Genomic DNA, 22,391 nt, shown 5'->3' on the forward strand with positions numbered 1-22,391 from the left:
GCATGAGGTGGTGAACACATAATACAATATACAGATGATGTATTATAGAATTGAACATCTAAGACGTACATAATTTTATTAATCAATGTCACAGCAATAGATTCAATAAAAGAGAAAAAAAGGTCAAGAAGCAGACCTGCCTAAAAAAGGACAAGTTATATAAATAAAGCTATGGTGTTTAAATAGCTTCAGCTTTGGATCCTCTGTACCCAATAGGTAAATGGTACAGAACAGAGTACAGAAGCAGATGCATATATGGAAATTTAAGGTAAAAATGACATTTCAAATAATATGGAAACATTTTTTATAAGTGATAATGGGGAAAATGTCTACCTTCTTAGAAAAAGATTTATACAAAATGTAGTCTACTTGTGTTTAAAATGTAAACATGACCTGTGCTATAAAATTCCTGTGTAAAATATATATTTTTATATTTTGAGTATATGGGAGGCATAATTGATTAATAAAAAGATTTTATGAAATATATTTATGTATTTACAATCTTCTGTAGTATGAAAGGTATCATAAAGTTAAAATTTTGAGAACATATACAAAATAAGACATATAAATAAAAATGAAAAAATAATCTCATATAAAATCAGAGACAATTTAAACAGAAAACAGACTGAAGAAATAGTAATGGCCACTAAGAATGCAGAACAAATAAAGCTCGACCTCAGGGAGAAAAAGACATAATGGAATACAATTTTATATTCATCAGATCCGGAAAAAAAACAAAACACAACAACTTTAAATCTGAAGCAAGATGGCCGTGGTAATATGTTTTGTGAAAAATACTATTTTTAAATTATCTATACATTTATGTTTGAAATGTCTTTCATATTTATGCCACAGAAAGAATTAAAAAAAAAAAAAAGTCAGGCAGCAAATTTGAAAGTGGACAACAGTAAAGAGGATTTTGAGTTGAGTTTCAGTTTGTTTTTTGTTTGTTTTTCAGTATCTAGTGTTTACATTTTCTAGTACAAACATGTTGATTTTTTAAGACATCATTCAAATGTATTGTCTTATCCTCTTTAAAAATCAAATGATCTGTAGTCTTTTTAAAAATAGCTTAAAAGACTACAAAAGTGAAAAAGAGTTATTGCTAAGTACTTTATATCAAATGTAGTATACTATAAAATAAATACTCATTCAAAGGAAAATGTGGGCTGTGAAATTAAGTTTAAAATGAGTTTTGAGATTTTTTTAATATTATAAATTCATATTTAGTTTTAAAAGTGAACAAAATCATATTTGACCCAATTTATTCAATTAAAAGAGAGAGAGAGAGAGAGAGAGAAAGAGAGAGAGAGAGAGAGAGACTAAGATTTCTGGGTTTGACCCAGCTTGCAAATTCTTAAGTTCTTAACTAGCAGCTGGAATTTTAAAAACAAAAGGAAGAAAATGCTCAAATTTGGCACATGCCTGCTGATTATTGCCAGGAGAAATATCACTCAAGTAAATTTTATTGACCTGACAAGGAACAACTGCTATGTCAAAATGTATTTAATTAAAACATTTTATTCATAATTTATACACTTAATTTGAATAAATTTACCATAGCTACAGGTTGTTACATGTGGTTTCATTTACATTATAGGCCTGTTAAATTATCTTTCTAGTGGTTGCACTTCCTCTAAAACTCTCTGTGTAACTAACCTATGCTCATTATTCTGCTAGCACTTTGGATACATTTCTCTTTGAAGACCTAAAGCACTTTATTATAGACCACAGATGTAATCTTTTTCCCTCTTTCTCTCAGACAGTGGTGGAAATATAATTTGTGACTTAACTGTTTTTTTTCAAATGACAATTACACTGAAATATTTATTCACATTTCTCAAAACTTCACAAATTAGCACACATTGAAATCCAGTGTTTTAAAGTTCTTATGAGAAATCTCAACTAAAATGAAAAAAAATGGCCTGATCATGAGCCCTGTTAATGAGGATTGGATGGATTTCTGCCCTAGGAGAGGATATAAAAGGGCTTGTCTGAGTGCCTCTTTGGAATAAACTCCAACTTATGGAAAAACATTGTCTGGCTACCAGAAGGCTGGAGGTTCAGATCTGCTCACATTTATGAAATAATTTATTTCATAGGCCTAAACTATAACAAACAGATTCTACAAGCCAACATCAGTTTGGCAATATCTAAAAGTTGTGTAATGTTTTGAGTATAATAGAAAGGCACTATAATAATCTTTTGATTGGCCCCAGGGCGTTTTGATACCTGATATTTCAGGATAATTAGTAATTTATAAGGACCACAACTACACTAATCCTTGGGAAGAAAGTCCTGAATAATATTAGCAAGAAGACCCATTTCAAATTCTTATTTCCAGAAGATTCAAAGAATATTATTATCAAGTAGCAGAAATTTTAACATGACTACATAAATAACAGAGAATTAAATTATAGACTTCTCTTCAAGGTGAAATATTATAAAATGTCTTTACTGCAATACATTCATTAAAATGCAGAAAAGAACGCAATTAGGTCAGAGAGAAGACAACTCAGTTTGAATTACTCCTATTTTATTTTAGAGAACTAATATTTGTTAAATAATTCACAAAATTATTTGTTAATTAATTTTCAATTGTGTTTTAATTCTAATTATTGGAATGTTTTTCTTTGTGATCCAATTCACAGCTTACTTAATAAATGCTAATTATTTCAGGGAAAAGTGAAAAACAAACTAGAACAGAAAGTTATTGCATCCAAAAGATATATCACGGCTAAATTTTTAATAGAAATGACAAAAACAGTGATTATATTATAATAAGGTTGAGGATGAAAGTCTGATCACAAATGAGCATGTTAACTACCTCCAGAGCTATTTTTACCATTGTCTGTGAGCAGACTATTCATGGATATAGTCCATCAGCTCCAAAATAGCAATGTTGGAAAAACTCATGAAACTACTGGTGACTTAGGGAAAAAAGGTCACTGTTTCTATAAAATATTGTAATTTCTATTGGTGATGTGTTTGTATCATACCTATAATAATAAAAGGGTAATATGCTAATTAGATCGGATGTCCTTCCGGATAAGTGGGAGCTTTGAGGGAAGCCCGGGTCCTGGGTGCCAGAGGGAAGCTGGTGCAGGCAGCTGGTGGAAGGAAGGCCTACTCTTGCACAGAGTTTATGCATCAGGTCTGTAGTTAACATATAAAGGGCATATTTGCAGAAAATCCTCCCATATATGGGTTCATTATAATCATAATTTTATTTTTAATGTATTATTTTACTGATTTCAGAGAGGAAAAGAGAGATAGAAACATCAATTATGAGAATCATTGATTGGCTGCATCCTGCACGCCCTCTGCTGAGGATTGAGCCTGCAACCCGGGCAAGTGCCCTTGACCCGAATTGAACCTGGGACCAATCCTTTATCCAGTGAGCCAAACAGGTTAGGGCTATTATTTTAAATCAACAGTTCTCTAGCAGGCCTGGAGACTAGAAATAATATAAATCCTCCTTACTACTACTAACAATTTGATAGTTTCTTTTCTTTTTTTCAGATCTGCATCTGGACTTTACCTCCTACACTGATTCAGACTCGGAGACATCAACAAATTGCTAGGAACCATGGTCTACAGGTGGGTATGTTGTGAAGAAACAGGTCAATCTTGAGATTTCTGAACTAGACATTCTATAAATAATGTAGAGACTTTAAAATCTCCTGGAATGTGAGCAGGATACTTACCACACAAGCAAAAATCTATTTGGAGGAATCTATGACCACAGATGCCCCAGAGGAAAGGGTATAAATTTAGCATCAATGGCCATTGTTTTGACCTCAGTATTGTAACCAAATACTTTTAAAGCCCATCTCACCAATGTATTGATGTAAATTCTTTAATCACACTCTTATGTGCCTTTAAAACAATAGATTATTTTATCCAAACTTACATTACTTATTTTTTTATCTTATTCTAATTTTCTCATTTTCTAGTTTTTTACTTTCATCGTGATCTTCATTACAGGTAAATTTTTCACATTATGTTTGTTTAATTGCTTGATTTTGTTTTCCTCTTGACCCTTTTATAAACACATTATGGTTTCTAATGTTTTTAATTTTTCATGTCAGATTTGTGGTCTTATAATTAAAAGAGTTTCTTGAATTCTAAAGTTGAGGCAACTTTTGCTGTCATCTAAAATGTAGCTCACTTATCTTACAAAAGAGAAAACTGAGTCTCTGAAAAATTAATGGATCTACATAGTTTACATAGTTTCTTAATGAAGAATTTAAAGTTATGGTATATTTTCCTGAATTAGTTTTCTTAGACAGGAAGCAGCAATGGAGCACATAGTTTAAGGAATTATTGAGATTAGAGACTGGGAAAGGTGCTACCCAAATTTTGAAAGAGCATTCTCTAGAAAGGTCCTCTGAAATAGGATGCAAATATGAGAGCTGGGGAAACTGGGGTTATTTGGGGACTTAATTAAGAAAGAAAGAAAATGGTGACAGCTCTGAACAGCAAAGAATAAATGGAAGGATCACAGAAAAAAAAGTCATAATTTTATTACCAAGTATGCTGGAATATTAAGGTAAACCATATAGTCAGCAAGATATTTGAGGAATGCAAATGTTACCTTTACAAACAAGGATTTCAAAATACCATTAATGATAATATGTTTAAGAGATTTGTGACTGATTTAAAGAGCAGTTGCTAATTTTTTTCAGGAAAACCTCTATTGCATGGTGCAGACTTTTCTCAGGCTTACCCTGTCAGGAGTGCATAAAGGTATGCTGTCCAATTTTCTGAATAATTAACCAGGAAAGATGTGGATCATTGAGTTATAATTATGGACTGAATCTTGCAAGATGATATTTAACTGGGGCAAAAGCAAAATACTTTGCATTTAGTTAAGCAAACCACCTGGGTAAACACGGAATGGGCCACATAGAACTTAGTTGTAGTGCTTAGCCAACTGTAGATGGGGTCTCTTCAAGAGTGTTTTGCAGCTGCCTCTAATGTATGAGTAATCTTAGGTTGCAAGTCACAGAATGATTGGCACTGTCACCATGAGGGGATGGCCTACGCCACGGGTCTTGGTTTAGGCCAATGTGTGGAAAGACATCCAGCCAGGAGGGAATAAGCAGAGGAGAGAACTGGAGGTCTTTCATATATATATGTGTGTGTGTGTGTGTGTGTGTGTGCGTGTATATTTTATATTTATATATATTTATATATTTATATATGAATATATATTTATATATAAATATATATATATATATAATTCATATATATAATGAAATTACTGGATATATATATTTAACTTGCAGAGCTTAAGAATACCAGAGTCACAATTTATAAATATTTGGAAATCATCAGATAGATTTCAAAATGTCTGATGCTGGTTCTAATTTTGTGAGCTATTAATTCATAGGAGTTTGCTCCATCCACTTCTTAATTGTGTGACTTTGGGAAAGGCACTTAACCTTTCTTACCTTAATTTGCTGATAATTTTCTGAAAAAGACCTACCTCATTAAATTGTACTTATGATTAAACCAGGGACTATGTGTGATGGATAGAAAACTATGGTGACATCATCTTTTTATAAGACTTGTAACTATATTATATTTTTAGTATATTGTCACACGGTTAGAATATTTCATAATGGGCAAAAATTCAACCTGCAAAGAAGTGGACAGATTGGGAGACAGTGGTCCTGGTGTTAAGCAGAATGCAATAGTTAATGTTTAAGTGAGGACTGATTTTATAAGTAACTAGTGCATTAGTGAATATTTTTGTTTTGGGAAAACTTACTTTCTAATCAACATTGTAACTGCAGAGGCTTAAGTAATACATACTCAGAAAACAAGAACTGTCTGTATCTCTATTTAAGCAAAAGGCCCAATATTATTTTGAATAACATCTACACTGTATAAATTATGAAAGAGCTTGAATAACTCAGATGATTAGGAAATAATCATCTCTGACAACTATCATTTGCCTTCACTGATGTTAGCATAAATTCCAGAGTAACCAGTCAGTTGAATCACATGTGGTTTTGAAATGAATCTGAAAAATTAAAAAGCAAAAACTTCCCATCTCTCTTTATCCACATCACTCAATTTTACATCTTATCAGTAACAATTGCACATGAAAATTACATAGTGTTTCTTTAAATTAAATAAAGCACTTTATGAAAAGCATGACTTCACTGCAGAATTCTCTCTGTAGCATATGAGTTAACATTTTTACTGATATTTTATTTTTAAAATTTTTGTCAGAACTTTTTCTTCAAATTGACCCTTAAAAACATTTTTTTCTATAATTTTGGGAATTTAGACTGTTCTTTGTTGAAAAAGTCCTTTCTGTACCAAATTGTTTTCTTATATTTGCTTTTCCAACCTGAATAATTAAATTTTCTTCAACTTTCTCACATGGGTGATGTCTTACTTTTTTGTTACCTACTTTCCTCTTTAGATATGAAATCCATAATTAGATCCTTTATGAATATAGTGATAATTTATGTATATCCTATGTCATATTTGTCTTTTAATAAACAACAAATCTTTATTACGACTCTAAAATTATTATGCAATATTCTTCCATGATTAAAAATATCCTCTGTTTCTTTTTATCGTCTGGAGGAAAACTTGCTATTGTAAGCTGACACACACAAAAAAAGTTGAAAAGAAATCTTTAGGGGTTTTTTCTTACCTCTATTTCTGCACATTGACTTGCACTTTATAGTTTAACTCATAATATAGCTATAGATTAGCTATTTATGAAGCAACCAAACAAGATACATTTATAAACAAAACTGTAGTGTTAATGAAAATTTTTCTTTTGAAAAGATAACCTTCTGTTTTATTTCATTCATCCAATTTTAAAATATCATGCCATGGATCCTGAACTTGAGTAAACTAATAACAATCTACTCCAGAGGAAGAAGGTTACTGATCACTTTGATATTTAATTTACCTTCTCTAGACACATCACTCAATTTTACATCTTATCAGTAACAATTGCACATGAAAATTACATAGTGGGTTTTTTTTTAATTAAATAAAGCACTTTATGAAAAGCATGACTTCACTGCAGAATTCTCTCTGTAGCGTATGAGTTAACATTTTTACTGATATTTTATTAGGTGATATGAATTTTGAGGATGCAAGTTGTCATGGTAATTGGCCTGTGTATTTTCTGGTTGCACTTGAGAGTAAAAAACAATAAATATTAGAAGGAAAGAAAAATAAATGAAACTAAGACAATTTCTGACACCCAAAAGCAAGCATTCACTGTATTTATTCTAGAATTCTTTTGTGAGGTTGAATGAAGAATGTTCTAGACCAGAGAAAGAAATGGTATATTGAACCTCTAACTTTTACAAAAGTGGTCAGGTAAAACTTTGCTGAGATTTGAGGATAAAGCACACTGGGGATCAGGCCTTTAGATGTGATAAAGGAAATGTCAAACTGGGACATACACTTTCCTTTTATTATCTTAGTGAAATTCTTGGTGATGAGATTTAGCTTTTAGTTTAATCTAAATTTCAGTTTTAGTGTGATTATTTCATTTTTATTTTAAGTGGCACAGAATAAGTTATTATGCTAAGCGCCATTTAAAGTTAATAAATTTTTACTTTTGAAAAAAAGTATATTAGTTTCCTTTCATATATATATATATATATATATATATATATATATATATATTCAGTGCAATTGCTCTATGACTTTGCCTTCCATGAGGAAACTCAATTATTCATATCATAAGGAGCATCTTACTGTCTTTCTCTGTTATACTCTTTCTTTCTGTTCCCCAGTTTTGCTTAAACTCAGTGATGCTCTTTTTTTGGTCTTTATTTTAAACACCATCTTCAGAAATTTCATGTCTCCAAGCAATATTTTTAATTTTCTCTCTATATATTTACACAACTATTCTTAATTCAAGCTCTATTCCAAAACACCCATAATCTAAAATAAATTTCTAATTAAATGTGTATTTTCACAAGAAACATGGCATTTTTAAGCAGATATCAGCCTCTGCACTCCTTTCTCCATGAATCACCTGTTCTCTTCTAATTCACGTAAATGAAACAACACTCAAACCCCATGATTGAGAGAAATCTTGGCAGACTCATCTCTGGTTTTTAAATTTTAATTGACGAGAGAGATAGAAAAAGAGAGAGAGAGAGAAAAACATCAATTTGTCATTCCACTTATTTATGCATTGACTTATATGTGCCCTCATGGAAAATTGAACTTGCAAACTTAGTGTATAGGGATGATGCTCTAACCAACTGAGCCAGGGAAGGGAGCCTCATCTTTATGCTTCATTCTTATATAAATCATTGAGAAAGTCTTCTCCCCCATTATTATCTCAGCTCTTTGAATATTTTATTACTTTATCATGATGAATTTAGCTATCTGAATAGATTTCTTCTGATGCTCTTAATTAAAATTTTTGCCTTAGGATTTTTCTTTATTCTAGATCAGTGGATATGACTGGAAGAGAAAGTTGCTCAAATTTTTCTTTTATTGTTTTTAATCTAACATATTTACTACATTTCTAACATTTTTTCATTTTGTATGTTTTATATGCAACTTAGTATTTTTCTCCTTAAAGAGTTTCTCCCAAGTGTGCCTAGCTTCTCAGACTTTTCAAAGTACCAGCTTTGTATATTTATGTGATTCTTTGAATGTTCTGTTTTTTTCCTTTTTGGTCTTCTTGAATGGAATGCGTAGCTCAATGGTTTTTTAGGATAAAGAATTACTTTGGTTGTATCTCAGAATTTTTGATACTTAGTACTTTGTCATTTAGTACCAAGTTTTTGTGTGTTTTTTTACTTCTTTAAACTGTCATTTAGTACATGGTATTAATAGTTTCCAGGCACATTACTGTATAGTAATGTATAATAATTCATGTTAATATCTAGAAATTTATAGTAATTTTATATTGTTAATGATTATATTGCATTTTAGTCAGAGATCACATTCCATCATGTGTTGATTCTTAGGAATTTATTGAAGCATCTTTTATGGCTTACTACAGAATCTTTGTAAATCTCTTATTTGCTAAAAACAAATGAAATTGAGTTTTCTCTCTATCTGCAAATTAATAAATAATGCTGTTCAAATATTTGTACCTATACTTGGAAGTTATTGACTTACCTATTTTTAAATTGTAGTTCTGGCTGCTTTATATACTTTGAAGAAATGATTAGAAAATGTCTTCATATACTTTGAAGAAAAGGAAGACATTTTTATAATCATTATATCTTATTTAAGCATTGTTTCTTTACCAGCATGTAACCCAAGTGTTTATCTTATGATTTTTACCTATAATTTATTTTTTCCAATATAGAAATTATTATCCTGAGTTTTTTAAAACATATTTCTCTAATGTGCACTTTTCTTATATACCCCAAGTTTCTTTGCATGGTATTTTAAAAAAGTGTTTAATTGACAACATACTGTAGAATTTTAATATTTGTTAATATCTAGCTTAAGAATCTATTTTGATACATAGATTTTACCTTTGCATCAATTTTAATTATGATAATATTGAGAGCTATTTTTGCTCTCTTCCCATGCTTTATGTATACTATATTTTTATTTATTTTATTTTTCTTCTTTCTCACATTACATTTGATGAATCAGTTGTGTTTTTTTTAGCTCTGGTTTGAAAGTTATTTATTCTGCTTTTATATTTTGATGTTACCCTTAGCTCACACTTTTGTTGTTGTTGTTTACTCATTAATTTCTGCCATAGAACTCTTCCTCTGATTCCCCCCACATACCTTTTCTTGGTGACTTTTCCCTACACTAGGAATTAGTATCAGCCAGGGTTTTAAATCCAAGTCATGACTGTACACTTGTAAGGGTGTAGAGTTATTGCTAGTTAAGACAAAATAATTTTCTAAGTAAATTGCTACGTTTATTCAGTCTTAGTATTGTTCTTCTTTGTCACTTTCTTCTTTGTGCTAACAGGACAACATTAACATATGCTTACCATCTTTATTTTTTAATATATTTTATTGGATTTTTTACAGAGAGGAAGGGAGAGAGATAGAAAGCTAGAAACATTGATGAGAAAGAAACATCGACCAGCTGCCTTCTGCACATCACCCATTGGGGATGTGCCCGCAACCAATGCACATGCCCCCGACCGGAATTGAACCCGGGACCTTTCAGTCCACAGACCGACACTCTATCCACTGAGCCAAACCAGTTTCGGCTGCTTACCATCTTTAATGGAATTATTATATTGAATAAATAACTCCTCAACTAGTTCTTGAAGTCCTTCAAAACAGGGACTTTGGGGCTTTATTTATTGTTGTAGCACCCAACGTATTATGTGAAATATATTAGGTACTTGATAGATATTTTTCAATTGATGCTTAAATGAATGAACATCCCCTAGGACACTTAAAACAGTCCTGGCCATTATCATACACTTAATAAATATTTATTGAATTAAATAAAGTTGTATCACAAGCTACTAAAACCTTTGCCTTTAAATTCTTTTTCTTTCTTTTTTTCTTTGTTCTTGTTTCTCTCAAACCAGTTTGTTTTCTTTTTCCCCTTTTACAATCAGAATTCATTCAACTGTAAATGCTATGTTCCTTACAGGTCTTCTTCCCAGTAGATTAAACTCCTTTAAATCTTTTCATTTGTGATTTTAAGCCATTATTTTTTAAAAGATGTGGTATTTGCTATGAGTTTAAGAAAAACACCTTGAAGACTTTGACCTCAGTAACTTCCACTTTGACAGGATTTTAATGGCCACTAAAGAGGTTAAACACTCTCTCTATTTTGAGCCAAATTAATTTCTAATAAAAAAAAAGTAGGAAGTGCTAATGACTGAAATATGAAAGGGGCACTTGAGGCAATCTACTCATTCCTGATAAAGAAATTAAGAAGCAAGGGTAGGGGGCAAGAGGCTCTGTTTTCCCTAGTTTTTGAGTTTTTGATTAATTTGGAAGTGTTCTGGGAAAGGAGAAACAATGGAAGGTCATATTATGTCAACACTGTGTCCAGCAAATTAGCCCTTTCCTTACTCTAAAAAAAAAGTCCAGAGACCCAGCTATCTCTCAGGTGCTATTTCCTCTCTCATTTTTCTTTAATAACTAACTTTCACAAATAACAGATTTTATTCACTGCTCTCACTTTCTCATCATGCACTTTTTGTAATTTTTTGAAATCCAAATTTGACCCTCATCATTTGAATCACATTTGTCTCTGTCATCAATAACAATAGCTTTTTTTCTTTTTTTAATTTTATTTTTCAATTACATTTGGCATCCAATATTATGTCAGTTTCATGTAGACAACATAGTAGTTAGATATTTATATTACATATGAAATGATTCTCCAATGAGTCCAGTACACAACATTATTGACTATATTCCCTATGTTGTCCTCTTTTAAAAAACATTTCACAGCATTTGATTCTGTTAAACATCTCCACATTCTCTTCTCTTTTGGGATGAAATGCCATTGATTTGAATTTGCCATCTATGATGACCCTTTAGCTGAAATTCCTTCCCAAACCCTCTAAATATAGACATTTCTTATGGATCTGTTCTTGATGTGTCTGTTTTCCTCTCTCTATTTTATCCTTCAGAAATTTCATCATCTTATTTAAATCACTTTCCATACAGCTTCGAACAGTGTATCCCCAGTTCAAACTCCTCCCTTTGGCTTTATACCTAAACTTCCCAAACCTCAACTATATTCAGGTTTAGAGTTATCAATGTTCCCTTCAGCAATTACTTCTTCATCCTACGTTTTCTTTCTTTATCAATAGTTTCGATATGATTCTACTTATCTAAGTGCTTTAGCTCTGACTCATCAGGGTCCAGAGTCTTTATATCCACTTTGTATGGGAGTGAATGAAGGGTGGCAAAATATGCCACCCCAAAATATACCACACTACCATAAGGAGTATTGGAGATAAAGGCACTTCAGAAATAGCAGGTGCAATGGAGGGCATTCTAATCTTCCCCTTTCTTCCTGAAAATAGGAGCTAAAAACTCCCAGACGCAAGATGTGCTCTTTGGATCAAGAAAAAAGAAACATTCTTCAACAGGAATAAAAATCAATAGAACCGTGTACATACAGACCTTGTTAAAATAATTCTTATCTCCCAATAGCCTCCCACACAGTTAAGTTACTTTTCCACAATTGCCTCCCTTTGTTCAACCTAGTATGAAAGCATTTAGGTTTTGCCATTTCTTTGAGTCTTTATTTCTTTATGAGGGATCCCATGTTACATAAAACTTATAATAAATAAATATGTATCCTTTTCTCCTGTTAATCTGTTTTATCTGTTTAATTTTAAGGCCCAGCCAAAAATATGTAAGAGGGTAAAGATAAAATTTTGCCTCCCCTACAGTTTCAACCTCTATTGTTTCTACCTTTCTACATTATTCTGCTTTGGCCCAATTTTTATTATTTTTGGTTGGAGCATTATGAAACTTTTTACTTTAAAAAATTTTAATTACAGTTTACATTCAATATTATTTTATAGTAATTTCAGGTATACAACTTAATAGTTAGAAACTCATATACTTTACAAAATATTCCTCCTGATATTTCCAGTATCCACCTGGCATCATACATAGTTATTATAATATTATTGACTATATTTTCTATACTGTACTTTACATCCCCATGATTATTCTGTAACTATCAATTTGTACATATTAATACCTTCACTTTTCCACCCAACCTCCCAACCCCTCTCCCTCTGACAAGGGTCAGTTTGTTCTCAGTATCTATCAGTCTGTTTCTATTTTCTTTATTTTGGTCTTTAGATCCCACATATCAGTGAAATCATATGGTGTTTGTCTTTCTCTGACGTGTATATTTCACTTAGCAAAATACTCTCTAGGTCCATTCTCATTATTGCAAATGGCAAGATTTCATTCATTTTTATGGCCAAGTAGTATTGCATAGTATACACGTACCTCCACTTTTTTATCCACGCATCTACTGATGGGCACTTGAAATTGCTTCCATATCTTAGCTGTTATAAATAACTGCAGTGAGCATAGGAATACATGCATTCTTTCGAATTAGTGGTTTGGGTTGCCTAGAATACATACCCAGAAGTGGAATTGCTCCTCAACATCACTAATCATCAGAGAAATGCAAATTAAAACCACAATAAAATATCACTGCAGACTTGTCAGAGTGGGTATTACCAACAAATCAAAAACAACAAGTGTTATCAAGGATGAGAAAAGGGAATGCTTGTGCATTGTTGCTGGGAATGCAGATTGGTGCAGCCACTATGGAAAAACAGTGTGGTGTTTCCTAAATTTAAAAATAAAACTGCCATATGAAATTTTCTTACGCAACCTTGATTCATTTGGCTGAAAGAATTATTATTCTCTTTAAGAGAATAATACTGACCAAATCGTGTTCTTGCTCCTAAATCTTGGCCAGCTCCTCACTGCCTATTCGGTAACATCTGGCATCTCTGGTTTAGTAATTAGGGCACCGGTTTGCTTTACACTATTTTGCATGTGATTTTTATCTCAATATCTTCCTATACTCCTAATTTTGCAACCAGGATACAGAATCAGCCTATCCTCAAAATGCTGTTAAATATGGGTTTTTAAAAATCTACATTGCTGGGAATCCTTTGTTGTTCCTTGCCTTTTTTTATTGCTAAATAGCTCCCCCGCCTAAAACTTGATTATCTTATTTTAATCTAATTTAGTACTTTTTCCATGAGTATGCTTAATATTTAAGAACTACTTGTAAAATTAAAGCATTCAAATTTAACAAGAAAGTATTATTATCAGAGAAATAGCTATTTTCCCTTTCTTACATTAAGAGAACCCAACAACATGGATGAACCTGGTGAGCATTATGCTAAGTGAAATAAGCCTATCTGAGAAAGATACACATCACATGATCTCACTGATTTGTGGAATCTAATGAACAAAATGAATTGACCAACAAAATAAGACCCAAAGCATGGAGGCATGGAGCAGACTGACATACCTCGATGTGGGGATGGAGGGACAAGGAGAGGTAAAACAAAGTACTTAAATACTTATATACGTAGCCCATGGACAGGCAATAGGGTAGTGAAGATCTGGTTGGTGGGTAGGGACTGGGTGGAAGGGAGTAAAGGGGGAGGAAGAGGGAGACATCTTTAATAGTGTCAACAATAAAAGTATATATATATATATATATATATATATATATATATATATATATATATATATATAATATATTCTGTTGATTTTTTTACAGAGAGGAAGGGAGAGGGATAGATAGTTAGAAACATCGATGAGAAAATACAGTATCATCAATCAGCTGCCTCTTGCACACCCCCTACTGGGGATGTGCCCGCAGCCAAGATACATGCCCTTGACCAGAATCGAACCCAGGACCTTTTGGTCCATAGGCCAATGCTCTATCTACTGAGCCAAACCGGTTTCAGCATAAAGTATATATTTTTTTTTTAAAAAAAAAAAAGGAGAACCCAAGGTAGAGGGTGACCTCATTCCCCCATGAAGTAGGCACGCCATCTAGTGACAGCTCCCCGACACTACAAACCTTGCCTCTGAGGCTTGCAAACCCTAAGATCCACCTTTAAATTTTCCTCAAGGAATAGATAAAAATGAAACTTTAAAAAAAGATATAACATAGTACCATAAGAAAAAGTATTGAATAATATTTTTGTATGGCATTAAAATTGAACATGCATACCAATTAATTTAGGGTTGACTAAATATAGATAAGTTCAGAGAAACAGAGGACCTAAAGTTTTTATATGTTGACATTAATCAGTGATGTGTTTGGATCCATTCTGAAAGAAGAAAATTTTTTAAAAATGTCTGTTAGCTTGGCTGAATCTCTGATAAACTGTAAACATTTTCTTTTTCCCCAAGATGACATATTTAACAAACCCTACAGGGTGTACTCTGAATAAATGTTAGCTGAGGAGCAGATTAATGGTTCAGTGTAGCACAGACTTTGGAGCCAGGTGTTTTGTTGTGAAAACCTTCATGAACTGGAGCACAAACCTCAATTGCTCAGAATGACCATTTCACATCTTGAAACATGGCAATGACAATATCTTCGTGGTATGAGAAATAATATATGCAAACTATTTGATCTAAAGCAGGTACTCAGTAAAAAAGTGATAGTTTGGTTTTAATGATTATTACCCTTTTACCTACGATAATTTGTATAGAGACATAAAACTGCTTTTCAAGCTTAAAAACTATTATTCCTAGGTCTTGGATTTCTTTCCTTATCATAGCATAGAGTACACCTATTGATAGACATCATGACTCTCAATACCTGGTGAGAGATACCATGCTTATTTAGTAAATATCTGACAACAACAATTACAAAATAATTTATCTATAGAACACATTAAAAACCTTTTATATTGACTATATGTTTTAAAGTATTCAGAAAAAAGTAAGTACTTACAACTCTCCAGTTGCATTATGCACGTTTGCACATCCATCGGAAAATTCTTGAGATCCATCGGACAGGAAAGTGTTAATGTCAATCTGAAGAAATTCAAAGCAATTATTCTTAAAAGAAAATATGACACCCTATGAATGTCATATTGTTCAAAGGTACAATTGAAAAGCAAAATCGCTGTCAGTAGTGACTAATGTTCAGTCAAATAAAATTTGTCCCAAGTTGGCTGCTATTTATCTTTAAATACCTTTACACTGAGTGGCCAGATTATTATGATCTCTGAACACATAGTAATCTGGCCACCCTCTCTATATATTAGAGGGCCAGTGCATGAATTCGTGCATGGGTGGGGTCCAGCCAGCCTGGCCAGAGGGAGGGGTCATGGGTGTTTGGCCGGCCTGCCTGCTGGTCGAACTCCTGGTAGAGGGGACAATTTGCATATTAGCCTATTATTATATAGGATATACACTGAGTGGCCAGATTATTATGCGTTCAGAGATCATAATAATTTGGCCACTCAGCTTATATATAAATCTGATGGGGGGGAGGGGTGGGAGGAGAGAGAAGAGCTATATATTTAAACATCAATCAGATACATTTATCTATATTTTTTCCTCTTTTGAGATGGCTATGGCATCTGAAAGAAGTCTTTATTTCCAGAAGAGAACTTCAAAAAAGAAATTTGAGAATGAGATCGATAAAATAAATACCACATGCCAAAGAACACACTTCCCCCAAGTCACGTGGAGCATATTAGAGGAGGCAAGTATATCCTGGGAATTGGAGTTCTAAACGTGGTAAGTTGGAGTGCAGAGAAGCAATCCTGTGTGACAACTCCCGGTCATTTTGTAACTGCATTAAAGAAGTTGTCACGAATATCCAGCACTATGCAGCAGGGAAATATACTCTGAATCTACTCCCTGGAATCGTCAAGTCCTACCTTGAACTAACAATTCTAGGTGATAGAATGGGGTTTCCCCTGTGGGACTAGAGCATGTCACCAGGTCTTATCAGGGCCAAGTAACAGCCTTCTGGAATAGGTGTGACATTTTTCCATGCTCACCAAACAAACTTCTGATTTGGCTTCTCGCCAAGTGACTTGGATGGTGTACACCAGCACTTTCCCTCTTCCAGAAAGTTTTTGATTGTTGGCATTCCAAAACCATTCATCACTCTCAATTTTTTTTTTTATTGGAAAAGTTTATTACCAAGATATCTTCAGGGATTACCAAGACTTTGTAATTCCTGGACCTGAGAAAAATACACCCAGATCTAATCAAAACCAAGTTTATTCAAAGCAAGTTCTTTTCTGAGAACTCTCTGGCCAGCCCCTCTCATTGCAAGTATTCCCAATGAAATTCAGTATATTAATGAGCGCCTAGGCGGAGTTGTTCACTTAAACTTTATGACCATGAGCAGATTACTTCACCCTATAATGGTTCCGTTTTCACCTCTCTAACATGAAGAAATGACAGTATCTGTTCTGGAGAGGTGTGAAAAATATTTTAGTAATACATGTAAAGCACTTAGATAAGTGCTTACATGCAGCAACCACTCAATAAATATTAGTAACTAAGGGTTACTATCAATAGTACATTCTACCACTCTCAGCCTTCCCTATCTTCCCCTCCCCCCAAATTATATAGGATGGCCACAAAATGACTGGATTGAATCACATGTAAAAATGTAAGCTTTTATGAAAGTAATTACCAGCTCTAGTAAACAGAACCACATCCTCGAAATGGCATTACGATACAGACCATGCATTAAAGTTGTAATGGTGTGTGTTCTACAGTGAATACTTTCGGTGAGATCCAATGAACATAGTCTGAGAGACATAAATGAACAGACATGTGACACTGCTAAATGTTTAAGATTCCCGGGAGGGTCATTTGACAGTTCACTCAAGTCAGAGTCCATAACACACCAGCATAAGTCATAGAGTTTACAATTCAAAAGCAATTTTCTCTTGGCTCAGCAAGATTGAGTGGGTCTGTAAGCATGATTTTGTAAATTTGCAAAGTTCTCCCTTGAAATGGCAATTGTAAAATCAGTTGGACACGATGTTCTCTGTCTTGAGAAAGGGTTTATTAGAGGTGTGTGCACAAGTTCGTTTTGAGTGTATGCACATTAATTTTCCAGACATCCAAGGCCCACTGGCCAGCCAGCTCCAAATTTTGGCTTGCAGAATGAACTCTGTGACCTTTTGTACGGAAGTAAATAGCATTCTGAGAACCTTTTCCAGGCTCTCACCATGCGTGTGATGTCAAATTCATATCCTGGCTATTTTTCTGGCATAAAATGAGAGACATTACATAATTCTTTTTTTTTTTTCTCTAAGTGTTGAAAGGAATTATTTGGGAAAGAAAAACACTAGAACTCATCATAAATCACATCCTGAAAAACATTTATTTATTGACACTTGTTTTGTTTAAGACAGGACACAATTGCTTCTTTAACAGCATATGAATGAAAAAATATGTGTCAATGTGGTGGGTGTGATATTGAATTTCTTCATCAAAACATTACAAGTAAATTGTGATTTGTCCTGACCACATCAAAAGAAAACGAAATCAAAAGGTAATTAATCACATTCTACTGTTTTGGAATTGAGAATCTTTGTGGTGCGAGAGGACACCGAGTTCTCGTTCTGGGACAAGACACATAAACAGGATATGGCGTTTTTAATTTTGTCCTAAGAAGTCTTGGCTTAGTGAAGTAGAAATGTTAAAAAGGATGACTATAATCTGTGACAGTTGACCTCATTAAAATTGACATATTACCCATTTTTTTTTGAGCAAGCACTGCCCTAGACTATGCTTTCTATCTCAACCATTAATTGAAGTATTAAAAAAATGTTTTGTCACTCCATTTTATGCTCTTCATGAACATAAGAAGTATTTTTATGAGTTTCTAATATTTCTAAATTTAGTGTTATAAGGACAATGGCAAGAGTCCATATAAGGTTAATTTGGGGATTCTAGAAAATATCAGAATTTAGGCTTTTTGTGTGTGTGTGGTTTAGGTTTTTATTGTTGTGGTTGTTCAGTTTAGTTTTTGTTCTCTTTTTAGAAATATAAAATTAACAAGTCAATGCCTATTATATGCCAGGTAGTATGCTGGGTGCTTTACATATATTATTTCAGGCACACAGACTCATCTACAGTGACAAAAAGCAAATGTGTGGTGGCTCTGGGATGGGGGAGTAGGGGTAGGGATTATAAGGGTTGTGAACAAACTTTTGAGAGTGATACATATATCCATTCTCTTGATTGTGCTGATGATTTCATGAAAATATAATTCACATGTTGAAACTTATCAAATTGTACACTTTAATTATTTGTAGTTTGCTACAATTCAATAAAGCTGGCTTTTAATTAAAAACAAAATATTTTTTTTTTGCTCCAAGTCACAGCTAGTAAATTGTAGAGGCTTGGTTGGGGTCAGGAGACATTTTGCCAGGTGCACCAAGACCACAAGACTTTGACTATTCTTTTTACCTTTGTCATTTCTTAGGGTTTGTTGACGCGGATGCCAATTTTGAGGAATGTGATCATGTTGTTTCACAGGAGAAAGAGAAGGCTGACTTGTATTTTGCTATAAAAGTCCAAAACTCCATGTTTCATAGCTGTGACACAGACCCTTGGTGTATGTTATATTCATCTGGGCCTGATGTATGGTTCCAATGAGACTTGAGAACAAGGGAGAATAAGGCAAATATGGGGATACTTGTGTTGCATGCTAGCAGTGAGTAATAAATTCCTTTGTCTCCAACCCAGGAGTTTTGTGCCTCAGTCAGCACCCACTAATCATATATTGGACTCGAACTGATGTTCCGCTTTTCAAATCATGTCTCTGTTTTCTATTTCTTGGTATCTTGCTTCTACTTCTTGGGAAACTTCTTCACTTCATCATTCCAAGTATTCTACCATCACGACCAGCCCCCACCCCCCCACCCCCGCCCACTTTGGTTTACTATTTGTTCTTATTATGTTCTGAGTGACTCATTTTCCTTTCCTGGGAGTATCTTATTTCATGTAACCAATTGTCTCATCTGTTCAGAGATTATCTTCATGGTCTCTTCTGCTCCCTGTATTTCCCCATAAATCATTCATCTCCTTTTGTTTCCTTCATTTTCCTCTTTTATCTTTATTTCCTTTGCATGTTTCTTCTGACATCTGCTTCTTTTTTTATTCTTGTTAATATTATAAGATATCCTCAAATGTCTGTTTATATATAAGAACAAAGCACTAAAATCTATTTGGAGCTCAATTAGTTAGTAGTGGATGGTTCATTGAGTAATAAATAGTCTTATCTGTAAGATGATTACATGACTACCATTTTTCATTGGAGGTTCTCCAAATGTTAATATCTGTAATTTTTTTTTCTGTTGGGCAAGTATATTTCTCCAGAGGTATATTCTTCTGACTTCTGCTCAGTAAAATTTTTTATCTTGTTTTCAGCATTTTAGGGAGGACAAGGGTATCACCATTTAGTGTATCCCTTGCAATCCTTATTTTCTTGGTAAGATGCTTATGACAGACCCAGCTGTGCCTGAAGTCACTATTTGTGAAGTTCTTGGCACAAGCTCTCTGAGATTTTTCTGTCTTGCTTTCTGCTCTGGTCAGAAGGCAAAACAAAAGGGTAGCTCCTCATCTAAAGGATATACTAGTAGATGAGGAAAATTAGGAATAGAAAGCTCGCGGATGTTATTACAAAGTTTAAGTTGATTCTTTTTCTGTGATCTCTTGTCTAGTTACTACTTTCTGAAGTCCTTGCTGCCTCAAATTTCTGAAAGTTTGAGGGTAATATTTCTTCCTTTTGAATGTTCTCACTTTGGTTTAGATTTCAGCTATTTCTGTCTGTTAAGTCAGTTTTCCCCAGTGCATTCACTTTCAAGCTTCCTAAAGTATGTTGTCATCATTCATCTGTCACAGATTTCTTTTCCATTCCTTTCAACCTCCTGTGTGTCAATGCTGTTTTATTCCTTATTTAGTTTATTTCTTTGTTTTAGTGTGTTGAAGGAGAAAGTACAGATAAATGGATAAGTTAAATAGGTCAGGTTTGCCAGGACATTCTGCTTCTTTCTTAAAACAACTAGAAAAGCCAGATCTCTCATGAAACATCACAGATGCTCCATTTGTAAATTGAATGAGATTTTTTTTTTCTAGCACAACTTTTGTTAACAAAGAAACTGTTTGCCAACTGAAGATTTCAAAGTACTGTGAGATTTCCAAAAACAACTCATAGAAAAACAAATTTAGTCTTTGATCATGTGAGCCAGGATATAGCAAACAAAAACTGGGAGACATCATCCTGTTTCATCTGAATTCATACTGAAAAGACAAAAATGCAATTCTGAATTATTCCATAACTTTTCTCAAAATATTAAAAGAAATGTGAGCAAGTCATATTGGATAGCATAATTTTCCAATTTCAATAAGATGGTAAAAAACTAAATATTCATAATCTTATAGCACACACACACACATTATATTTCAATTCTATCGATGAAAATATTCTAGACATCATGATTGTAAAATGATTATTTCATGCCATCTGGTGATGTATTCTTGCAGCCACTTTTATTCCTACCCATATTCAATCACTTATTTCCATTAGTTGGTTATTTTCTTCCAGTTGTTAGGCATCATTCTGAACTCTAGCATGGATGTACATAGATGTGTATTTTTACATACACAGTTATGTTTACATATATAGAGTGTTTTAAGTACAAATAATCATAAAACGTTTCTTGAATTTAAATATATTTTGGATGCCTTCTCTTATAAATAACTTTAGATCTATCTCATGCAGAATATTTCATGATATGGGACTATCATTGTGTTCTACTTTGTTCTTATTAATGAATATTTAGGGGACCTTTTTGCAGTTGCCATGTCTGTGGTGAAGTGGGCATCTTTGTAAATGTATCTTATGTGTACATAAACACACAAGTAATATTAATTCCTACAAGTAAAATTGCTGAGTTGAAGAATAAATGAATTTTATATTTTTATATATCATAAAAAAAGTATCTCCAAAGAGTTAATGTCAAATTATATGCCTGCAAAGAGGGTATTAGACAACACTAAATATTACCTGTCTTGTTAATTTATGCCCATACATTTATTTTTTTAAGTTATCTTATCTTTTGTTTTTCATTCCCCCCCACATCAATGTTATAATTCTTGCTTCAACTATTAAATATGAAGAAAACTCAAGATGAAAAGAAACATCTATCATTGTATTTACTTATATTTTTGCTTACTGTTTCCTTTCTACCTTCTATGTACCAATGTTCCTTCTTTTTCTTTTTTCTTTTTATTCCCATTGCCATTTATTCTCCCTATACCATCCTCCAATGTTCCATCTTTTATTGTTTCCTTTCTGTTTGAAATACTTCTGTAGCTACACATTTAAGATAGGTCTACAGGTGACAAATTCTCTTAGTATTCTTTTATTTAAAAATACGATTTCCCCTTCATTCTTGATGGATATTTTCAGTGAGTTCAGGATCCTAGGATAACAGTTCTTTTCTTTAGCACTTAAAAAAACGTGTCAGTCCTTTCTGGCCTCCATGATTTCTGATGAAAACGTCTAATAGTTTTCCCCCCATTGGTTAAGTGTTGTTACTCTCCAAATGCTTTCAAAATTTTTATTTAGCTGAAACTGGTTTGGCTCAGTGGATAGAGCATTGATCTGCAGACTGAAAGGTCTCAGGTTCGATTATAGTCAAGGGCATGTACCTTGGTTGCGGGCACATCCCGGTAGGGGGTGTGCAAGAGGCAGCTGGTCTATGTTTCTCTCTCATCGACATTTCTAGCTCTCTATCTCTCTCCCTTTCTCTCTGTTAAAAATCAATAAAATATATTTTTTAAATTTTTATTTAGTTTTCAAAAGTTTGTCTATAATGTGACTTGATATATATATATTTGGGAGTCATTCAATACCTGGGATCTGGAGGTTTAAGC

General features: G+C 33.2%; 1 protein-coding gene across 2 annotated transcripts in view; it reads right to left on the reverse strand.

The window, feature by feature from the left end:
• The window catches only part of GLRA3 (glycine receptor alpha 3), a gene marked incomplete at both ends in the record, with an annotated part of 133,539 nt that overhangs the window by 46,478 nt on the left and 64,670 nt on the right, over positions 1-22,391 (reverse strand). For both annotated transcript variants that reach the window (XM_084883454.1, XM_084883453.1), the window contains one exon: positions 15,421-15,503. In XM_084883454.1, coding sequence (XP_084739580.1) covers positions 15,421-15,503 — 83 coding nt within the window. The remainder of the gene's footprint in view (positions 1-15,420; positions 15,504-22,391) is intronic.

Source organism: Pipistrellus hanaki (assembly GCF_964339955.1).
Source record: "Pipistrellus hanaki genome assembly, chromosome: 5".
Lineage (NCBI taxonomy): Eukaryota > Metazoa > Chordata > Mammalia > Chiroptera > Vespertilionidae > Pipistrellus > Pipistrellus hanaki.